The following is a 20,516-nucleotide window of genomic DNA, read 5'->3' on the forward strand; positions in this document are numbered from 1 at the left end:
GAGGACAAAGAGGATTAGCCCATTTTAGACAGAATGGTAAGCAAAAAATGAAAAACTAGGCCAAAGATAATCAGCAAGCCAAGGATCACTTTTTCTATCTTCTCTGGTATTCCTGTAATAAAACATATTTTATGATTCTTAATAAATGTTGAATGAATGAATACAAGCAAAATGTGAACTGAACTCAAGTCTCCTTCAAGGCCCTGGACATGAGGGAGGTGTTCTATTAACACCAGGATAGATTATATACACTAGGAAGTCAGGACAGGGAAGAGCTAGTTAAGGGTCCTTCATTAACAAACTCTGTGGTCATAAGAAGTCATTTTAACTCCCTAAGCTTCAGATTCTTCATGAACAAAATATATTTAATAATGTCTCTGCTATCTAGTTCACAAAATGAAATCATCAGTGTGAAAGTACTCCCAAAAGGTAAAAATGAAAGTGGTGGTATTACTATTAAGCAGTGTCGCCCTATGGGGCAACAGCTATGAGTGCTATTCAGTTCTGCCAAGCTTGGACTAAGGCAGGTATCTACAAGCTAAAAATACGGAATGTGAATAGGTACTCTGTCAAACCTGAATCTCAGGTAAGCCAGGGCCGTCTATCTAAAGTCTGACTCACTTAAATGACGAGGGCATCTACAGAAAAATTAAAAAAATCAGAAAGGAGCAATAACAAGTAAGTCTAAACTTCCCCACCGTTCAGAAAGGAATAACCGACCTTCCCTGTGTTGATATGCCCAAAGCAGCCTTTTAGAGCTGCCCAGTTAAGGACCACTAAATATCCCATAGCCCTGTGAGGCATTTTGGCCTTAGAAAATAATGTGCAGAGGGGAAGAGGACTTGTCTCTAAGTCATGGGTCAACAGAAAAGCAACATATGGCCCCCAAACTCCTTTTTCTGAGGCTCCTCCTTTTACCTTCAACAGCACCTTCTTCTCAGAGCTCACAAGGGCAGGACAACCCTTACTCCCAAGCTCTTACCAATTTCCAAAGCCACAGTCCATCACAGCTTCTAAAAGGGCCATTTCTTCTTGAGCAGTCCAGCTGGGGTCAAGAACAGGAAAATCTGAGGTCTAAGGAAGAAAAAGTTTTGCCTAAGAACAAACATAGAAATGGAACCCAGCAACTCCAAGTGTAATTCTAATTATAGTCAAATGGCTGTCATTCTCATGGGATTGAGAAGTGCCTGAAGTACATTCTTATTAGTCGTCCACACCCCCCCCCCACCTCTATTTCCACCATTAGCTACAGGGGTCTCTAATAAATATCAACCATAAATGCCATGTGACTCATGCAGAAATATATGTTTTTTAGGGACCTCCCTGGTGGTGCAGTGGTTAAGAATCCGCCTGCCAATGCAGGGGACACGGGTTCAAGCCCTGGTTGGGCAAGATCCCACATGCCACGGAGCAACTAAGCCCATGCCCCACAACTACTGTGCCTGTGCTCTAAAGCCCACGAGTCACAACTATTGAGCCCGTGCTCCACAACAAGAGAAGCCACCGCAATAAGAAGCACATGCACTGCCATGAAGAGTAGCCCCCGCCTGCCGCAACTAGAGAAAGCCCTCACAGCAACGACGATCCAACGCAGCCAATACACATAAATAAAAGAAATATGTTTTTTAATCTTAGCACAAAGGTAAAGATAAGCATTATAGTATGTTCCTATTTAGCTAAGAAAGAGGAAAATACAAATGTGTATATTGCTATCTTTTAAAAAGCAAGAATAAACCATGTATTAAAACCAAGGTTACCTATGGGGGAGGGAGGGAGAAAATACAGTAGAAAGGACAAGGATAGAAGCTGGGCCTCTCTGAACAGTCCTCCTTTGTAGACTTGACTTTGAAAACATAAATATCGCACATTAATTATTAAATTTTAAAATCATAAGAATCAAAAGCAAAATGTAACAAATAAACCTATGAATTAATTTTAAGGCATAATCACACAGAAATAAAGTGACTTTAAAACACAGTAACTTGACTATTTCTAGTAGACTATCCCTTAAAAGTAAAGGGAACTGCCAAAAAAAATCTTAAAACTGTTTTCAAATAGTGCTGGTACATTTATTCTGAGATTATTATATGTTGCTATGTTGTGGGGTAGCGCAAATAAGTAACTGTACTGGTATCACTGGGCAGTGGGATTAGGGGCTTGGGGAAAAAAAATATGTAAGATCTATGAGGCTATGTAAAACCGTGCAGTCCTGTATTTGAATCGTAAGTTTTAGTATGAGCTCATGATGTATTTGTCTTAAAACGATAATTTCCTATATAAAGAACAAACCAGTGATTACCAGTGTGGATGAGGGGGATACAGTATAGGGTTGGAGGAGTGGGAGGTACAAACCACTGGGTGTAAGATAGGCTACGTGTACATGGGGAATGTAGCCAATATTTTGCAGTAACTGTAAATGAAACATAACCTTTAAAAATTGTATAAGAAATTTAAAAACTTTCCTAACACTGTCTAATGAAAAGGTCTAGAAAAAAAGACTAACCCAGCAGCAATGAACACTTCTAATGCCCAGTATGTGGTCTCTAAATGCGATTTACCACTAAAGGAACCAGGGCTCCTTGAAGAAAAAGCCAATTCCAGGTTTGGGTAGGAAATGTACAAGATAAAACTGGAGCATTTTGTTATAATGGAAAGCAAAGAAACTCTCAAAGACTATAAGGGCCATGTCAAAAGGACTGAGAGGTCAACTTGTAGAGGTTCCCACTAACCAAAAATGGAATATTTTGAGCATTAATTAAGAATAACAACTGCAAAGGATTAAAACACGTTAAACACTCTAAATATCTAGCAGATGCCAGGGAACCAACTCATACTTTCAAAACTAGTAAATAAAGGGAAATAATTTATCCTGCCCTTCTACACAAACTTTACCTCAGGGTGACCACATCATGAAGGGAAATTTCTTTTTATAGAAATATTTAATCTCATGAAAGGACAGAATTAAAAGATAACTATGTATTTTGCAATCCCAGATGAACAGATCTAGACAACGATCGTGAATGAATGTGATACAGCCAGTATATACTAATTACTAATTTGTAGGAAACACAGAAGTCAGAGGAACACGTTAATTAGCAAAACCTAGACTGCACTAACATCTATAAGACAAACAACCCAGGTTTTCATTTTTATTTTTTAAAAATATTTATTTATTGACTGATTTATTTGGTTGCACCAGGTCTTAGTTGTGGCAGGCAGGCTACTTAGCTGTGGCATGTGAACTCTTAGTTGCAGCATGCATGTGGGATCTAGTTTCCTGACCAGGGATCAAACCCCAGCCCCCTGCACTGGGAGCGTGGAGTCTTAACCACTGCACCACCAGGGAAATCCCAAAAACCCAGGGTTTTTTTGTATTTTTTTAAAATAAATTTATTTATTTATTTATTGGCTGCATTGGGTCTTCGTTGCTACACACAGGCTTTCTCTAGTTGCAGTAAGCAGGGCTACTCTTCATTGTGGTGTGTGGGCTTCTCACTGTGGTGGCTTCTCTTGTTGAGGAGCTCTAGGTGCATGGGCTTCAGTAGTTGTGGCACACAGGCTCAATAGCTGCGGCACACGGGCTTAGTTGCTGCATGGCATGTGGGATCTTCCTGGAGCAGGGATCAAACCCATGTCCCCTGCATTGGCAGGCGGATTCTTAACCACTTCGCCACCTAGGAAGTCCCTATCCAGGTTTTTAAACAATCAAACTATCTGAAACGAGAGAAACAATGGGGGAAGGAGGGGAAGGAGAGGGAGAACCCATAGGATAAATATATGAGGCAACCAATTGGAATGTATGGACCATATCTGAACTCCAAATTCAGAAGTCAGAAGAAAAATTATGATACCACTACACATTCATGGTACCCACTAGAATACCAGAATGAAGAAACTCACAACATCAAAAGCTGGCAAGCACATGGAGCAGTCAGAACTCTCATACACTTCTAGCCAAGCTATAAAGTGATACAAACATTTAAGGGAACTTTTTTTTGACAGCTTCTTAAAAGTTAAATAATCATTTATTTTATGATCCAGCAATTCCACTCCTAAGTGTTTACCCAAGAAAAACAAAAATATATGTCCATAGAAAGCCTTATTCAAAAATGTTCACAGCAGCTTTATTCTTAATAGCCCCAAACTAGGCAAAGCCCAGTCTCTATCAATAGGAAAATGGGTAAACAAATTGTGCTATATTCATACCATGAAATATTACTTGGTAACAAAAAGGAATGAACTATTATATACAACCTGAATAAATCTCAAAAACATGCTGAATGAAACAAGCCAGAAACAAGAGTACACACAGAATGAATCCGTTTATATGTAGTTCTAGAATATGCAAAACTGATCTATTGTGATAAAAATCAGAATAGTGACTGTTTCAGGGATGGAGAAGAGAGCATATTTTAAAGTTTTTTTTATTATTATTTTTTATAAATTTATTTATTTATTTATTTGTTTTTGGCCGCGATGGGTTTTCATTGCTGTGCACAGGCTTTCTCTACTTATGGTGAGCAGGGGCTACTCTTCGTTGCGGTGTGCAGGCTTCTCATTGCAGGGGCTTCTCTTGTTGCAGAGCACAGGCCCTACGTGTGCGGGTTCGGTAGTTGTGGCGCACAGGCTTACTTGCTCTGCAGCATGTGGCATCTTCCCAGACCAGGGATTGAACCCGTGTCCCCTGCACTGGCAGGCGGATTCTTAACCACTTCGCCACCAAGGAAGTCCCCAGATTTTTTAAAAAGCTTTTTTGCGATGATTGAGGAAATGTGAAAAGTGACTTGAGTTACTTTTAAATTTTAGAGTGGTCTAATGAAACATTTACAGGTTAAATATGATATTTAGGGGATCTGTTTCAAAATAAGCTGGGGGTGGGGGGGTGGGTAGGGGTTTAGATGAAACAAGACAGGGTATGAGTTGGTAATTTTAAGAGCCAGTGACAGATATATGAGAATTTATTACACTATATGTGGTAGCTGATTACAGTGGTGGCCCCAATGAACTTATAGAATTCACATCCTTGTGTGGTCCCTTCCCATTTAATATGGGCTGAACCTATGACTTGCTTAAGAAGGACTGGCAGGTTCTACTTTTTCTCCTTTGGGAGAGCTCTGAACCGCCAGAGAAGAATTCTAGCTGCCTTTATGGAAAGACCACATACAAAGAGGGAAAGGCCCTGAGGCTACCTGGGGAGGAACCAAAGGCCTCAGGCAGTTAAGATGTTCCAATTCAATTCGACCAATTTAAGCCATCCTGAGGTGCTAAAAGTGAAAAAAGTCCCCTTGGACTTCTACTCCCAGCACATCATGTGGAATCAACTGAAAACTGCTCTCATGATACCAATCTGAATTCCTGACCCACAAAACCATGGGAGATAATAAAATGGTTGTTATTTTAAACCATGAAGTTTTGAGGTAGCTGTTAGGGGGCAACAGATAACTGACACACCATTTTCTATATTTTAGTGTAAGCTTTATATTTACTGTAAGTTAAAAAATAAGTGACAAGAGATTTTCAGATCACGCAGGCATTTAGAAGTTCTATCTTTTGTTAATGACAAAAAAAAATCTGTGATCTGTAAAATTACATTACTAATAAGCAATACATTTTATCTGAGTGTGTACTAGGAATATGCCTCATGTGAGGTACTACAAAATCCAAAAGAGAAATTTCAGTCTATGTCTATATTAAATTCAAAATAATCACTCAATCTGGAAAGTACCATAAATACAGGTAAATATGACAACTCATAGTCGAAAAGTCTGTCATTTCTAAAAGTGTATTTTAGAATATTAATTAGCCTTCACCAACTTTACTGTGAGATAAACCAGAAGGACTTTCTACACCAAAAAACAAATGGGCATAAGTTGGTTTTTCTTAAAGGTGAATCAATGTTATTCAATTTCTGGACCCAATCTTGGCCCTACTGAATCAGAATCTCTAACAATGAGGCCTAGGAATCTATAATTTTAGGAAGCTCCCAGATGATTCTCATGCACTAAAGTTTAAGAATCACTAGTATAAAGGGTGTGGCTGAAAGAGGTGCCTTGACTTGTTCAAGGTTCTAAGAATTATAAGACAAAAATAGGCAAAGAACTCAAAAATCCTGATTAATGCACCACCCACCACAGCATGAGTAACTTCCAAAAATATAGCACTGTGAGATGGCAAAAGTACTGAAAACCATTTAAAGTTTTCTGAGGCTTCATATGCATAAAAAAAAAAATCAAGTTTTTAGTGGCTTCATGTGTAGAAAACCAAAATTTGGTCATCATTCCTACAAAGGGAAAGATTCTTCTTTTCCTTATCTGGGAAAGATAAAGACCAGCAGAAAACAGAGTATTAGTAACCTTCGCAAGCTCTACAAAATAAAGGACAGAATTCTGAAATGTGTTTGTATGGGTGCAGAATATGTGAGAAAAGGATGATGCAATCTGAAGAGTTAGGTGGACTTGGAGTGACACTTTGTGCCATCAGCATTATGCGAAGGCATGGTGCCCAGAAGAGCTAAAGAGAGCTGATGGTCTGCTTTCCTGCAGTAGATAACCTCAACCTACCCAACCTATACTGAATTATCCTTTAAGGAATTATTTTCACAATTCAACTTTCTGAAGATCTGATAACCTTGGTGAAATGAATTCAAAGCCATAGCTACTTTGACCATACTCTCCTCCTTCATTCATTTTGCAATTAACAAAAGGGAAAAAAAAAATCATTCATATGAAAAAGTGCTAGGACTTCCTTGGTGGTGCAGTGGTTAAGAATCCATCCACCTGCCGGGCTTCCCTGGTGGCACAGTGGTTAAGAACCTGCCTGCCAATGCAGGGGACACGGGTTTGAGCCCTGGTCTGGGGAGATTCCACACGCTGTTGAGCAATTAAGCCCACGTGCCACAACTACTGAAGCCCACGCACCTCGAGCCCATGCTCCACAACAAAAGAAGCCACCACAATGAGAAGCCCACGCACCACAATGAAGAGTAGCCCCTGCTCACCACAACTAGAGAAAGCCCATATGCAGCAACAAAGACCCAACACAGCCAATAAATAAAAATAAAGTAAAAAAAAAAAAAAAAAAGAATCCACCTGCCAATGCAGGGGACACAGGTTTGATCTCTGGTCCAGGAAGATCCCATAGGCCGAGGGAGCAACTAAGCCCATGCGCCACAGCTACTGAGCCTGTGCTCTAAAGCCCGAGAGCCACAACTACTGAGCCCACATGCCACAACTACTGAAGTCCACATGCCTAGAGCCCATGCTCTACAAGAGAAGCCACCCCAATGAGAAGCCCACACACCACAACGAAGAGTAGCCCCTGCTCGCCACAACTAGAGGAAAGCCTGCATGCAGCAAAGAAGACCCAATACAGATAAATAAATGAAAGAAAGAAAGGAAGGAAGGAAGGAAGGAAGGAAGGAAGGAAGGAAGGAAGGAAGGAAGGAAGGAAGAAAGAAAAAGAAAGAAAGAAAGAAAGAAAGAAAGAAAGAAAGAAAGAAAGAAAGAAAGAAAGAAAGAAAGAAAGGAAAAGATCCACATCATATGTTGTCAGAGAAATGCAGGTTAGCATTATATACCTATCAGAATGGCCAAAAGCCACAACACTGACAACACTAAATGCTGAAGAAGGATGTGGAGGAACAGGAACTCACTTTCATTGCTGGTGTGAACGCAAAATGGTAACATACTCTTAGGATGTGATCTAGCAACCATGTTCCTTGATATTTACCTAAAGGAGTTGAAAATGTATGTCTGTAGAAAAACCTGCACATGGATATTTACAGCTGCTTTATTCTTAACTGTCAAAACTTGGAAGCAACCAAGATGTCCTTCAGTAGGTGGATGAATAAATAAACTGTGGCACATCCAGACAACAGAATATTATTCAGTGTTAAAAAAGAAATGAGCTATCAAGCCATGAAGACATGGAGGAAACTTAAATACATATTACTTAGTGAAAGAAGTCAATCTGAAAAGGCTATACACTGTATGATTCCAACTATATGACATTTTGGAAAAGGCTAACCTATGGAGATCATAAAAAGATTAGTGGTTGCCAGGGGTTGGGGGAGGGACAGATGAACAGGCAGAACACAGAAAAATTTTAGGACTATGAAACTACTCTGTGTGATACTGTAATGGTGGTTACATGTCATTATATATTTCTACAAACCCATAGAATCTACATCACCAAGAGTGAACCCTAACGTAAACTGTGGACTTTGGGCGATAATGAGGTGTCAATGTAGGTTCCTCAATGGTAACATATGTACAATTCTGGTGGGGGATGCTGATAATAGGGGAGGCTATGCATTTGTGGGGGCAGAGGATTTACGGGAAATTTCTATACTTTCTACTCAATTTTGCTGTGAACCTGTAACTGCTCTAAAAAACAAAGTCTAGGACTTCCCTGGTGGCGCAGTGGTTAAGAATCCACCTGCCAATGCAGGGGACATGGGTTTGAGCCCTGCTCTGGGAAGATTCCACATGCAGCGGAGCAACTAAGCCCGTGCACCACAACTATTGAGCCTGTGCTCTAGAGCCTGTGAGCCACAACTATTGAGCCCATGTGCTGCAGCTACTGAAGCCCACGCGCCTAGAGCCTGTGCTCCACAACGAGAGGCCACTGCAATGAGGAGCCCGCACACAACGAAGAGTAGCCCCCCCTCGCCACAACTAGGAAACGCCCATGTGCAGCAACGAAGACCCAACACAGCCAATAAAATAAATAATTTATTAAAAACAAAAACAAAAATAAAGTCTAATATTAAAAAATATACTCCAAATTTTATAATTAGTGAAGAAACTACTTAGAAGACTGAAGGTGTTTAGAGAGAGGTAGGGAAGGCTACACAGTTGACTGCCAAGAACTCTTACTAAGGAGCATTTCTTTGACTAATTCATTATGGACCAGGATCTGACTCCCAGCATTACAGGCTCAGAAACTCACTTAAATAAGACTTCACAAACAATCAGACTTGGAGATGCTGACTTACTGAAGTAGATATGCTACAGTGCTGTGGCAGACAGAATTCTAAAGATGTTCCCCCACTGCCCCCAAAAGTCCTGTCCCCTGATTATTCAATCAAACACTAACTAGATATTACTGTGAAGGGACTACACTGATGGGATTAAGGTACTAATCAACTGACTGTAAAACACGGAGATTATGCAGAGGGGCCCAATGTAATCACACAGCCCTTAAAAGTAGAAGAGAGAGGCAGAATAATCAGACACATTCCGCACAGGGGAGATGAACCAGGAGTGGTCGGAGAGACGCCAAGCATTTCACCAATAACCCTCAAGGACTCCATGCCATCGCTGGCTTTGAATATGGAGAAAGGGAGCCCAGAACCTCTTGAGACTGAGAGCAATCCCTGGCTAACAACCAATAAAGAAACAGTAGTGTCAGTCCTACAACCTCCTGGCAGGGAATTCCTACAGCTTGAATGAGAATGGAAGTGGACTGGAAGTGGATTCTCCCCTAGCATCTCCAGATAAAAACCGAGACAGGTCAACACTTTCATTTCAGCCTTATGGAATCTGGAGCAAACCACTGAGCATAACGGTTTTCTGACCAACAGAACTGTGAGATGAAAAATTTGTGTTGTCTTAAGCTGCTTCATTTTTGGTAAGCTGTTACGGCAACAAGAGAAAACTAACACAAGTATCAATGGATTAATCCATGATGTAAAATTACTGTCAAGAAGATGCCCAACCAGCATTCCTTCCTGTAAGAAAAATGACATGAGAGGCCAAATGTAAGAAAACGACTTGGTGAACTGGGAGTTAGGCTCTGATAACTGACATAGGTACTGTATTTACACCTGCCAAGCATACCAGACATTCACGTCGGCTTATTAAAGTGCACATTCCTTTGGCTAGATACTGGAAGGACACTACCAACACTGCCTCTCATTCCTTCTTTAGAGGTGGCAAACAATCAGATTACAGCCAAGTCTTATTCTGGCCTATAAGTCAGTCTATCTCTTCAAAGTGATTTTATATATTACTATATTATTCACCCTACATTCATTTTACAACTTAACTCTCTGAGGGTAACTAATTTCCCCAAGGCCAGGAGGTGCAGTGCCAGACATAAATATCACCACTGCCCACACAAACCACATGAAAATACCATTAGCCAAACACAGCGACAACACATTTACATGTTTATCAATGAACCCAGAAAGCAGCACACCTCTGATTCTTATATTAGTAAATCTCAAGAAGCACTTCCTTTAAATTCCTTCTAATTTAAACCCAAAATCTGAGTATATAAAGTGATTTTTGGACTTAAATGCCTTAGTAGATCCATAAAACCCAAAAAAGCTTATTGGGCAAAGATTACCAAATTCAGAAGTGGGGGAAAGAAAAGGGAGATACTTGCAAATGAAGAAAAAAAGACTAATTCCTAGTATAATATTTGAAAATGAAGGGAAATTCCTATAACTTCACATTACCATTATTTCGTAAGTATGATCACTTTGATGTTTCTTGTACTCAAATCCTCGAGTGAAACACTGCAAAAGAAAGGAAAATTAAGTTACCAAAAAGCTATGTTTTGAAATGCTTTCTTAAAGGATAGAAGATGGCTTGGGGGTATTTTACTCTTGTGATGAGTTTCTAAGAATTCATTTAATCTTATCTCCAGCCACAACAGGAAGGTGAGGTTCATGATCACAGCTTTTAGATGGCCCTCACAGAGAAAAACAACAATCTGAAAAAAAAAAGAGTTTTTTCCTAGGACAACTCCTCCTTTTATAAAGCCATAAGCCCTGGAAGCAGACTGCCTAAATTTGAAACCTGGCTCTTAGCTTATTTCATTAATTCTAAGACATATATTATTTCATATTTTAAAACTCTGAAATGTGGATTCATCTTACAATAAAAAAGTATATTACAACTTCCACCAGCCATTTTTACACGTTAACATTTCTGAAATTGGGATGTTTCTTTCAATCAATAGTAACTCAGATCTGATAAAATATGGTATCTGCTGTGTGATCTTGAGCCAATTATTTAACCTCTCCTTGCCTGAGTCTCCTCTATAAAATAGGGAAATACTTACTTCCTAGGGTTGCAGTGATGATTCAAAGGTTAATTCAAGCAAAGTACTCAAAATAGCACCTGGCACAGAGTAAGCACTTACCATTATTAATGCTATTACCACCATCATTGACAAAATAGTTTGCTCCCTTGTTTGTCACCTGCCCAAACATCACTCTTCAATAAGACAAACAGTGTCATAGGTGCTATCAAAAGGAATAATCCTCCAATTCTATTTCCTGTAGTCCCAATACTTGAAATCTACTGGCAAAAACAGCATTGGGTTGATACAGGGAAGTGGAATATCTAACAGTCTATCTCATTCATCCTGCTCTGTTCCCCAATTTTTCACTGGTAAAATGTGTAACTGAAGTTTGACTGGAAAAAACAGATTTAATAAGACATGGCTCTTCTGAGCAACTGACAGTCATCTTTACTAGATTCATAAAACTAGGCAAGCCTCCCCTTAATGAGTTACCTGTAAGCAGAGGAAAAAAGGAGGCGGCCCACATTCAGCACACTTGATATAAGGCTCCATGAGGTAGGAGGAGCAGCCTCGGCAAGGTGGCTTATCGGAAGGGTCATCTAGGACAAAAAGAAAAATATACTAGTTTCAAAACACCTTATGATTATCTTATGTGCAAGAAGGCAAAAACCTGCAGATGATTATAAGAGGCAGTAAGCTGTACTGAAAAGTTCATGGAGACAAGATGAGCTCATTCCAAATAAGAAAAAGCAAAAAGTATGTTCCTTTTTATTTCAGGGCAGCTCTGTACCTTCCTACCGTATACCTACTACTTCAAATAGCATTAGAGTAGATATTGCCCCTGCAGAGAAATTCATAAACACAAGCTTTAAATTATGTTTTTGAAATTATGGAAGTTTTATAATGCCCACAATTTATTTTCCCAGGGGAAAATGTCACATACTTACCTAATACATACATAGTTACAGACAGTCAATCTGACTAAATGTTAATAATTGCGGGACCTGGGTAATGAGCAACAATCACTGTACTATTCTTTCAGCTTTTCTATAAGTTTGAAATTTTTCATAAAAAAAAGTGGGGGGGAAATCCCTTTAAATATATGTCTTAAAAAATATATATATGTATATACATGCCTTGGGATGTACTACTTTATATTTGAGTTGGGAATTATACCCAAGACAGCTCCCTTCCTTTCTCCCACAGTAAGCAGAGAACAGAGCAGACCATCCTCTAGTTCCAATGACAGTATTGTCTCTGCAATATTCAGGCAAGGAGTACAATCCAAACTCTCTAAAGTCATAAAATTGCAGATACGTGCATTCCTGGCTGCCCAACCTCTGCCACTCTTGAGTCAGGGAAATCTAGCAGAGTTGTTCTCTATGATCAATAGGAGTCTAAGAAAACAGGCTTTGAAGGTAGAGAAGGGATTTAATCTTTTTGGCCTGGGGCAGAATTTCTCACATTCTGTAATAGCACTTTCCTTCATAAAGTCCAAGAAACACTCTTCAAGGCACCTTCCCCTCCTTTAAGTGGTGATTACTGTTCTTTTTATTTGTTTCTAAATGAAGACCTGGAGAAAAATGACAGAGAGGAAGGTAATCTTCCTGGCAACAGCTTCAAAACAAACAAATGGAATGGCAATTACCCCACTTCTCCCATTTAAAATGTTGACATGGAAGAACAAATTATTTTATATTAAATGTCAGTTTTTACCAAATTACCTCCTTCCTCACATCCTTTTATTTTAATGATATATTGCTTTTCTTTCCTCAAACTTTCTTCAACATTAACAAAAAATTGGCCAATGACTGACCTAAAGAGTTTTTACACCCTTATGTCAAGAAGTAATTATTTTTAAAAAATAATCCAATTCATAGTTTTAAAAATTTTAGACAATAAAAGTACAAAGTATAAGTCATCCTCTATTAACGTTCTGATTTACGTACGTGTGTGTATATATTTATTTTAGCAAAAGTGGGATACCACTCATGATGTTTTATAGCCTGGTTTTTTTCACTTGATAATGTATTGTCAACATCTTTCATGACAGTACACACAGATCTTCCTCATTCTTTTTAATGGATGAATAATATACCATTATCTCAATTATCTAACCTAATGGTTTTCAACTGCTTCCTAGGAAGGCATTATGGAAATCTCAGATGCTTTTTTGTTGCCACAATGACTAGGAGCACTTCTGGCACTCAGCAGGTAGGGATCATGGATGCTAGATATCCTACAACACTCAAGATATTCCTACACAACAAAAAATTGGCCTGTCTCCTGCACAGCTTTCAAACGTCCCACTAGACATTCAAGTAGGTGAAAACTTGTTCATAATTACATGACCTGGAACCTAATTCTATATTACACGTAAAACAAAATGTTTTTGATACTTTTAATATGTACTGAATTTTCCAGGAAGGCAACTGCGTTACTACAAGAGGAGATTCTATCTTGTTTTGTTCAGAACTTGACTAAGAGTTATTCAAGCCTGTGGTATTTCTGAGTCACCAATACAACACATGTGAATCATTGTGCATTTACAGTTATAATATGCACAGTGATTCAACATATGGGTACAAGCATCTGACTACTTAAGGCATTATGTCTTCCACTGTAATGTCTAAACATATTGAGATACATATTATTTTATTATAAATTACATCATTTCATTATAAATTACTTCTATTTATCCTTTATAGTAATAGTTAGGGTATTATTTTTATTTCTTTGAAATCATAGGCATAGATATATTATCTATGTATTTCATTTCCAAATGGTAAAGGGGGCTTTAAAAATATTATAAAAAGAAATTACTGGGTCTCACAGAACCACTAATCTAACCAGTTTTCTACTAGTGGGCATTTATGCTGTTTCCAATTTTTCACTATTACAAAAAAATGCTGAGATCAATGTTCCTGTATATATAACAGCTCACATTTTGCTTCTCAGGACTTCTATTTTCCTAGAACTAGAATTGTTGAGTGTACAGAGGATTTCTGATACATATAGCCAAACTGTCCTTCACAAAGGATTCCGGAACTTTTTTGTAACCTAGGAGAAGGGAAAGACATTTTTACCATCATTGGAAATTCAGAGGCAATAAAAGAGTAACAAATTTGACTATATAAACAAAACAAAAAGCTCTTTTTTGGCCAAAAACCCCATAAGCAAAGTTAAAAAGCAAATAAACTAGAAGAAAATATATGCAAACATATCATAGATAAAGGGATAACATCCTTAATATAGAAAGAACTTTTAAAGACTGAGAGGAAAAAAAAGAAAAAATCCTACTGTGAAATTCATGAAGAGATAATTAGGAAAAAAAGAAAGACAAAAATGGACCTTAAATATGAAAAGATATTCAACTTCACTCGTAATAAGAGAAATCTACACTGAGATATAAGTTCTCACCCATCAGACTGGCAAAAACTCAAAGGCTTGATAATATACTTTCTTACCAAGGCTGTGGGGAAACGGACATCCTCATATTTTGCTGATGAGAATGCAAAACGGCACAACTCCTATAGGAGGGAATTTAGCAGTATCTAAATAAATACGTCCATTTATCTTTGGACCTAGTAGGCCAACTTCTAGGAATTTACCCTGAATACACACCTCCAACAATACAAGGTTATGCATTAGAATATTATTTACAACTGCAAAATACTACTTTGATGTCGAGTAATTGAACAAAATATGGTACATCCACATGATGGAGTGCTATGCAACTATAAAAAAATAACAGTCTCTATAAAGTAATATAGTATTTCCAGCAGATACTATTTTTTTTTTTTTGGCTGCATTGGGTCTTCATTGCTGCGCGCAGGCTTTCTCTAGTTGGGCGAGCAGGAGCTATTCTTCGTTGCAGTGCGTGGGCTTCTCATTGCAGTGACTTCTCTTGCTGCAGAGCAAAGGCTCTAGGCATGCAGGCTCAGTAGTTGTGGCTCACGGGCTCTAGAGCACAGGCTCAATAGTTGTGGTGCACGGGCTTAGTTGTTCTGCAGCATGTGGGATATTCCAATCCAACCCATGTCCCCTGCTTTGGCAGGCAGATTCTTAACCACTGTACCACCAGGGAAGCCCTCCAGGAGATGCTATTAAGTGAAATAAACAAGGTGCAAAAGAGCATATACAGTATGCTATCTTTCCAGTACGAAATTAAGAAAAACAAAAAAATATACATGTCTATCTTTGCAAAAAGAAATAAAGGACAGATAAACTAGAAAATAGTGACGCTGGATACCTACGAAGGGTTGGAGGGGGAATGGAATGGAGTGGAAGAGACATAGGAAGGAGTAACAATTCTTCAAATATACCTTTTTGTACAGTTTTGACTTTTGGAAGAATACTTATGTCCTACGAATTAGAAAATTAAATCAGTAAATACAGGAGGGGAAAACTGAAAGCAGAATGAACAGATGAACCCAAAAGTATTGCAAAAGAATACCATAACCACAACGAGGAGGGAAAATAAACAACAATCCAAGTAACTTATGAACATCTAACATTAGACCTTTAGTACTTTTTAAAAAATTTTAATTAATTAATTAATTATTTTATTGGCTGCATTGAGTCTTCATTGCTGTACACGGGTTTTCTCTAGCTCAAGTGAACGGGGGTTACTCTTCATTGTGGTGTGCGGGCTCCTCATTGTAGTGGCTTCTCTTGTTGTAGAGCATGGGCTCTAGGCACATGGGCATCAATAGTTGCGGCACACAGGCTCAATAGTTGTGGCTCACAGGTTCTAGAGCACAGGCTCAATAGACGTGGCACATGGGCTTAGTTGCTCCTCAGCATGTGGGATCTTCCCAGAGCAGGGCTCAAACCCATGTCCCCTGCAGGCAGATTCTTAACCACTGCACCACATAGGAAGTCCAGACCTTTAGTCTTGGGTGATGCAGAGAACTGCAAAACAAATCCTGAACTTGTTGAAGTGGGTCAGTTGTATGTAGTGGTATGCACAAAGCAATTCTGAAGTAACTTTGGATGTATTAAAAGACTGAGCAGAGACTTCCTAGTTGGTGCAGTGGGTAAGAATCCGCCTACCAATGCAGGGGACACTGGGTTGATCCCTGCCCCAGGAAGATACCGCATGCCATGGAGCAACTAAGCCCGTGCGCCACAACTATTGAACCTGTGCTCTAGAGCCCGTGAGCCACAACTATTGAGCCCATGTGCCGCATCTACTGAAGCCCACACACCTAGAGCCGGTGCTCTGCAACAAGAGAGGCCACCACAATGAGAAGCCCACGCACCACAACAAAGAGTAGCCCCTGCTCGCTGCAACTAGAGAAAGCCTGTGTACAGCAACGAAGACCCAACACAGCCAATAAAATAAATAAATAAATAAATAAATAAATAAATAAATTTATTTATTTAAAAAAAAAGACTGAGCAAATGAATAAGTGTGCTGATGTTTTTAGGAGCCAGGGTTTTCAGAGTAAAGGACATAAGGAATGGGGGGGGGGGGGGGGGGCGGAAGCAAGAAAAAAGCCTATAGAGAAGAACTGGAGGTTATCAATGGGAACTCATGATTTCTAAGTGTATCTATGGATATATGTATGTATATGTGAATATGTATATTGGTATATACATATATAGCACATACACACCATGTATTTCCCAGCACTGTGGGCCTAAAAGGCCAAGATGCCAAGATACTCTAGTAGCAACAAGCAATGGCCAGATCTTGGTCTCTAAAGTCATTCCTCTCTAAAGGGACCTAGGACTCCTCAGAGAAGTGGCTGATTCCAGGGCTGGGGCATGGGAGGTACAAGATGCACCTTGAACATGTAGCCATGCCAAAAAGTAGGGAGATGCTCAACAAAAGTGATGGGGGGGTGCATGTCACAAGGTTGCAAAAGCCAGCTTGAAGGGGCTCACAGTGGTCAAATAAGGACAATCTGAGAACCAAAATAACTAAGTATGATAATGAATTATAAACCACTGACAATACAGGAATTTACACATCCATACTCATAATAAATAAATAAGCAAGAGAAACAGAAGGTCTTTTGATTATAGTGGAATGGTAAGTGCTAACTAGTAAATATGGAGAGAGTGCTGGATCTGGGGGAAAAAATCATTTTGCAACCATCATAGTAAAGACTGGATCAGGCAAAAATCATCAATGGATGCTAACTAGGGAGAAATTCTGATGAAGGACAGGATATTTTATGGCCTGAAAGTGTCTCCTTATGGGCTGCTTATTAGACACAAGGAAAAAAAATTGAAATTAAACAGTGAAGGGTTTCCCTGGTGGCACAGTGGTTACGAATCCACCTGCTAATGCAGCGGACGTGGGTTTCAGCCCTGGTCCGGGAAGATCCCACATGCCTCGGAGCAACTAAGCCTGTGCGCCACAACTGCTGAGCCCACGCGCCTAGAGCTCGCACTCTGCAACAAGAGAAGCCACAACAATGAGAAGCCTGTGCACTGCAACGAAGAGTAGCCCCCACTCTTCACAACTACAGAAAGCCCGTGTCCAGTAATGAAGACCCAGTGCAGCCAATAAATTAAAAAAAAAAAAAAAAGAAAAAGAAGAAAAAGAAATTAAATAGTGAAGAACTCAAACACACACCTTGACTGGGGTTTTCAAAATTAACATCACTAATGAGGGAGAGAGCGAGACCAGACAAACCCAAAATAAGACACTTATGTTTTTAAAAGGGGGAAGAAGGGGCTGTACTCTTCAAAAGTGTCAGTCACTAAACATGAAGGCTGTGGGGACTTCCCTGGTGGTACAGCAGATAAGACTCCGAGCTCCCAATGTAGGGGGCCCGGGTTCAATCCCTGGTCAGGGACTAGATCCCACATGCATGCTGCAACTAAGAGTTCACATGCCACAGCTGAGGAGCCTGCATGCTACAACTGGGGAGCCCCCCTGCTGCAACTAAGACCCAGTGCAATCAAATAAATACGTAAATATTAAAACAAAAAACAAACAAAAAAAACCCACCAAAAAAAACAAAGGCTGTGGAAATGCTTCAGTTTAAAGGAGGCTAAAGAGACATAGCAACTTAATGTAAGACCTGACCCGACTGTAACCTTTATGGGAAGGAAAAAAACATTGTAAAGGACATTACTGAGTCAGCAGACAAAACTGGAATACAGATGGTAGGTTAGATAAAAGCATTTTATTAATGTTATACTTACTAAAGTTGGCAACCCTACTGAGGTTAGAATATACTGAGGTTAGAACAGAATATCCCTAGTCTCAGGAAATAAACACTAAAGCACTTAGGGGCTATGATGCATGTCCCTAAGACTCAAATGATTCTGAAAAAAAAAAAATGGGGTATGTATATCTACTTATAAATACATATATATGTAAACAAATACATATATTTATAGATAGAGAAAACATATGCAAATACAGTAAAAGGTATACAAAAGGTGTATGGGTATTCTTTGTATTATTCTTATTCTTCCAACTTTCCTGTAAGTTTGAAATTATTTCCTAATAAAATTTTAAAGTTTAGTTTAAAAATATTAAAAAAAATTTTTTTTTAATTTTTAATTATTTTGAAAAGGTGGAGAGAGTGGTTTCAATTTACACTCCAAGCATGGGGGCAATTCATTTAGGCTCTTTCTGCATGTGAAAAATGAGAGATCTGAACTAGATGTACCGGAAGACTCCATTCTGTCCTAAATTTATATAGGGAGTCTGATGAGAGAGTAAATTAGAGCCCCTTTAAGAACTGCTGAGGAAGATACATCCCAAAAGTGTCTTTCTGACTCTTTTCATTGGGACACTTACTAACATCTAACATTGGATTTCTATTTCTGCCAAATATCCTCAGAACAAAAGAAAGTGTATTTTCTCCTCCATAGTTGTGGCTGCCTGGATCTACTTCACACATATGCCATAAAGCTCTGCACCATTACCGTACTATAGTTTACTCTTAGAATACAAGTGCCCGAAAAGCAGGGGCAGGAGCATTTCCTTTATTCTACCACTGACATTATTTCTTACCAAGGCACCTGGTTCTAATGAGAAATTCCACTGCTTTTTTGAGTCGAACTATGGGTCAATCATACTATGCATGGTCCATCTGAGCTTAGTTTTCTTATAAGACCTTAGGTGATATATTTGTGTCATGTGTTCAGTCTGTATCATGTGTTCAGTAGTACTGGCTGATTTTATTTTGATTTGATACTCTTATTCCTTTAGGATTAGATTCACATGGCTTTAACTTCAAAGTGCTTATTTTTCTTCTTTAATCAACTTCCATTTCAGTTTGCTATTAATATTCACCTGGGACTGGTTCCCAGGGTACTTACTGCTAAAGGAACTCAAACGGTCCATTCCCCAGTTGGCAAAGACTGCTGCTTTGATCTTCCTCAATGTAGGGCTCCTTCAAGATTTCAGAACCAGCCAACACATACACCAAAGCTGATGACCCCCCTCTATAAACAAACAAAAGTGACACATGGATGAGGAATAATTTTAAAGGGACAAGAAGCTAATACAACTTACTCATCTGTACTACATCCTAGCTTTGTAAGGCCAAGCAAATTATTTTATCTCTGTAAGCTTGTTTCCTCCTCTGTAAAATGGATATGATACAATCATATCCACCTCTTAGAGTTGTGAGGATTAAATATCAAAATCCACATAAATAATGTACCATAGTGCCTGGCCCACAGTAAACCCTCTATGAAGGCTACACATCTCTAACAAACAACTGATATTCTCTGCCAGGCATCACTTCTCTCCTTAACCCTCCTTTCTCTGGGAAACTGACTCTCCCACATTTCATATGGCTTTTGTGGGGTTGCGAATCCCAATACACCATCTCCCACCTCCACAGCAGCTAAAACAACCAGATATGTTCTTACAGAACACTGAATCTTGAGTAAGGTATACAAGGACAGAAGGCACTTAGAGCTCAGTCATTCACTAGCCAAGGAATCTGGTCCATGAGCTCTGGCTCTTGAGATCCCCATCCCTAAGGGTAGCCCAACTGTTTAGAGTTTTTTGTTTGTTTTTTCTCATTTCTCTATCTTTCTAATAATGCTTTAATCTGAATGAACTTCTATTATTAGAAAACTAAGGAATCCCACCTATTACAACATACATTTTGTTCACTAATGTATTCTTTGACCAAATATTTAATAGGTATGTACAATGTACAAAGTTAACTTTTCGAAGACATAAATGAACTCATATTTCACACTAGGCCAAGAAAACACCCCCCCTCCTTCTATACTCCCATAGCTTTTTATCTATTTATTTTTCTACTTCGTGAATGCGTTATTTTTTCCCATTTCTAGACTAAATGAAAGTAGGGACTACATCAAATACAAATTTGTATGTCTTAAAGTACCAAGCACAGTGCCAAGAAAGAACTCAATAAACACAAAGGTAATGGACAAATAAATGTTAGCTCCACAAAAAAGGTTAGCTCAGCTTTAGTTCTCTCCACTTGCGTTTTAGCTTGGGGAATAATTCATCATTAATTGTATGGGAC

The 20,516-nt window shown here is 39.0% G+C and overlaps 1 protein-coding gene across 13 annotated transcripts in view; it reads right to left on the reverse strand.

Moving 5' to 3' along the window:
• The window catches only part of TADA2A (transcriptional adaptor 2A), a 44,971-nt gene that overhangs the window by 23,304 nt on the left and 1,151 nt on the right, over positions 1-20,516 (reverse strand). For 3 of the 13 annotated variants that reach the window (XM_057715007.1, XM_057715018.1, XM_057715011.1), the window contains 6 exons: positions 19,327-19,452; positions 13,979-14,094; positions 12,499-12,607; positions 11,527-11,633; positions 10,463-10,522; positions 983-1,074 (listed from right to left, as the gene is read on the reverse strand). In XM_057715007.1, coding sequence (XP_057570990.1) covers positions 983-1,074; positions 10,463-10,522; positions 11,527-11,633; positions 12,499-12,523 — 284 coding nt within the window. In that variant the 5' untranslated portion in view covers positions 12,524-12,607; positions 13,979-14,094; positions 19,327-19,452. Of the gene's footprint in view, positions 1-982; positions 1,075-10,462; positions 10,523-10,610; positions 10,720-11,526; positions 12,608-13,978; positions 14,095-14,501; positions 14,565-19,326; positions 19,453-20,516 lie in introns of those variants that run through there. The other 10 variants (XM_057715006.1, XM_057715010.1, XM_057715009.1 and 7 more) reach the window with 8 other exon arrangements.

This window comes from Hippopotamus amphibius, chromosome 17 (genome assembly GCF_030028045.1).
Source record: "Hippopotamus amphibius kiboko isolate mHipAmp2 chromosome 17, mHipAmp2.hap2, whole genome shotgun sequence".
In the NCBI taxonomy this organism is placed as follows: domain Eukaryota; kingdom Metazoa; phylum Chordata; class Mammalia; order Artiodactyla; family Hippopotamidae; genus Hippopotamus; species Hippopotamus amphibius.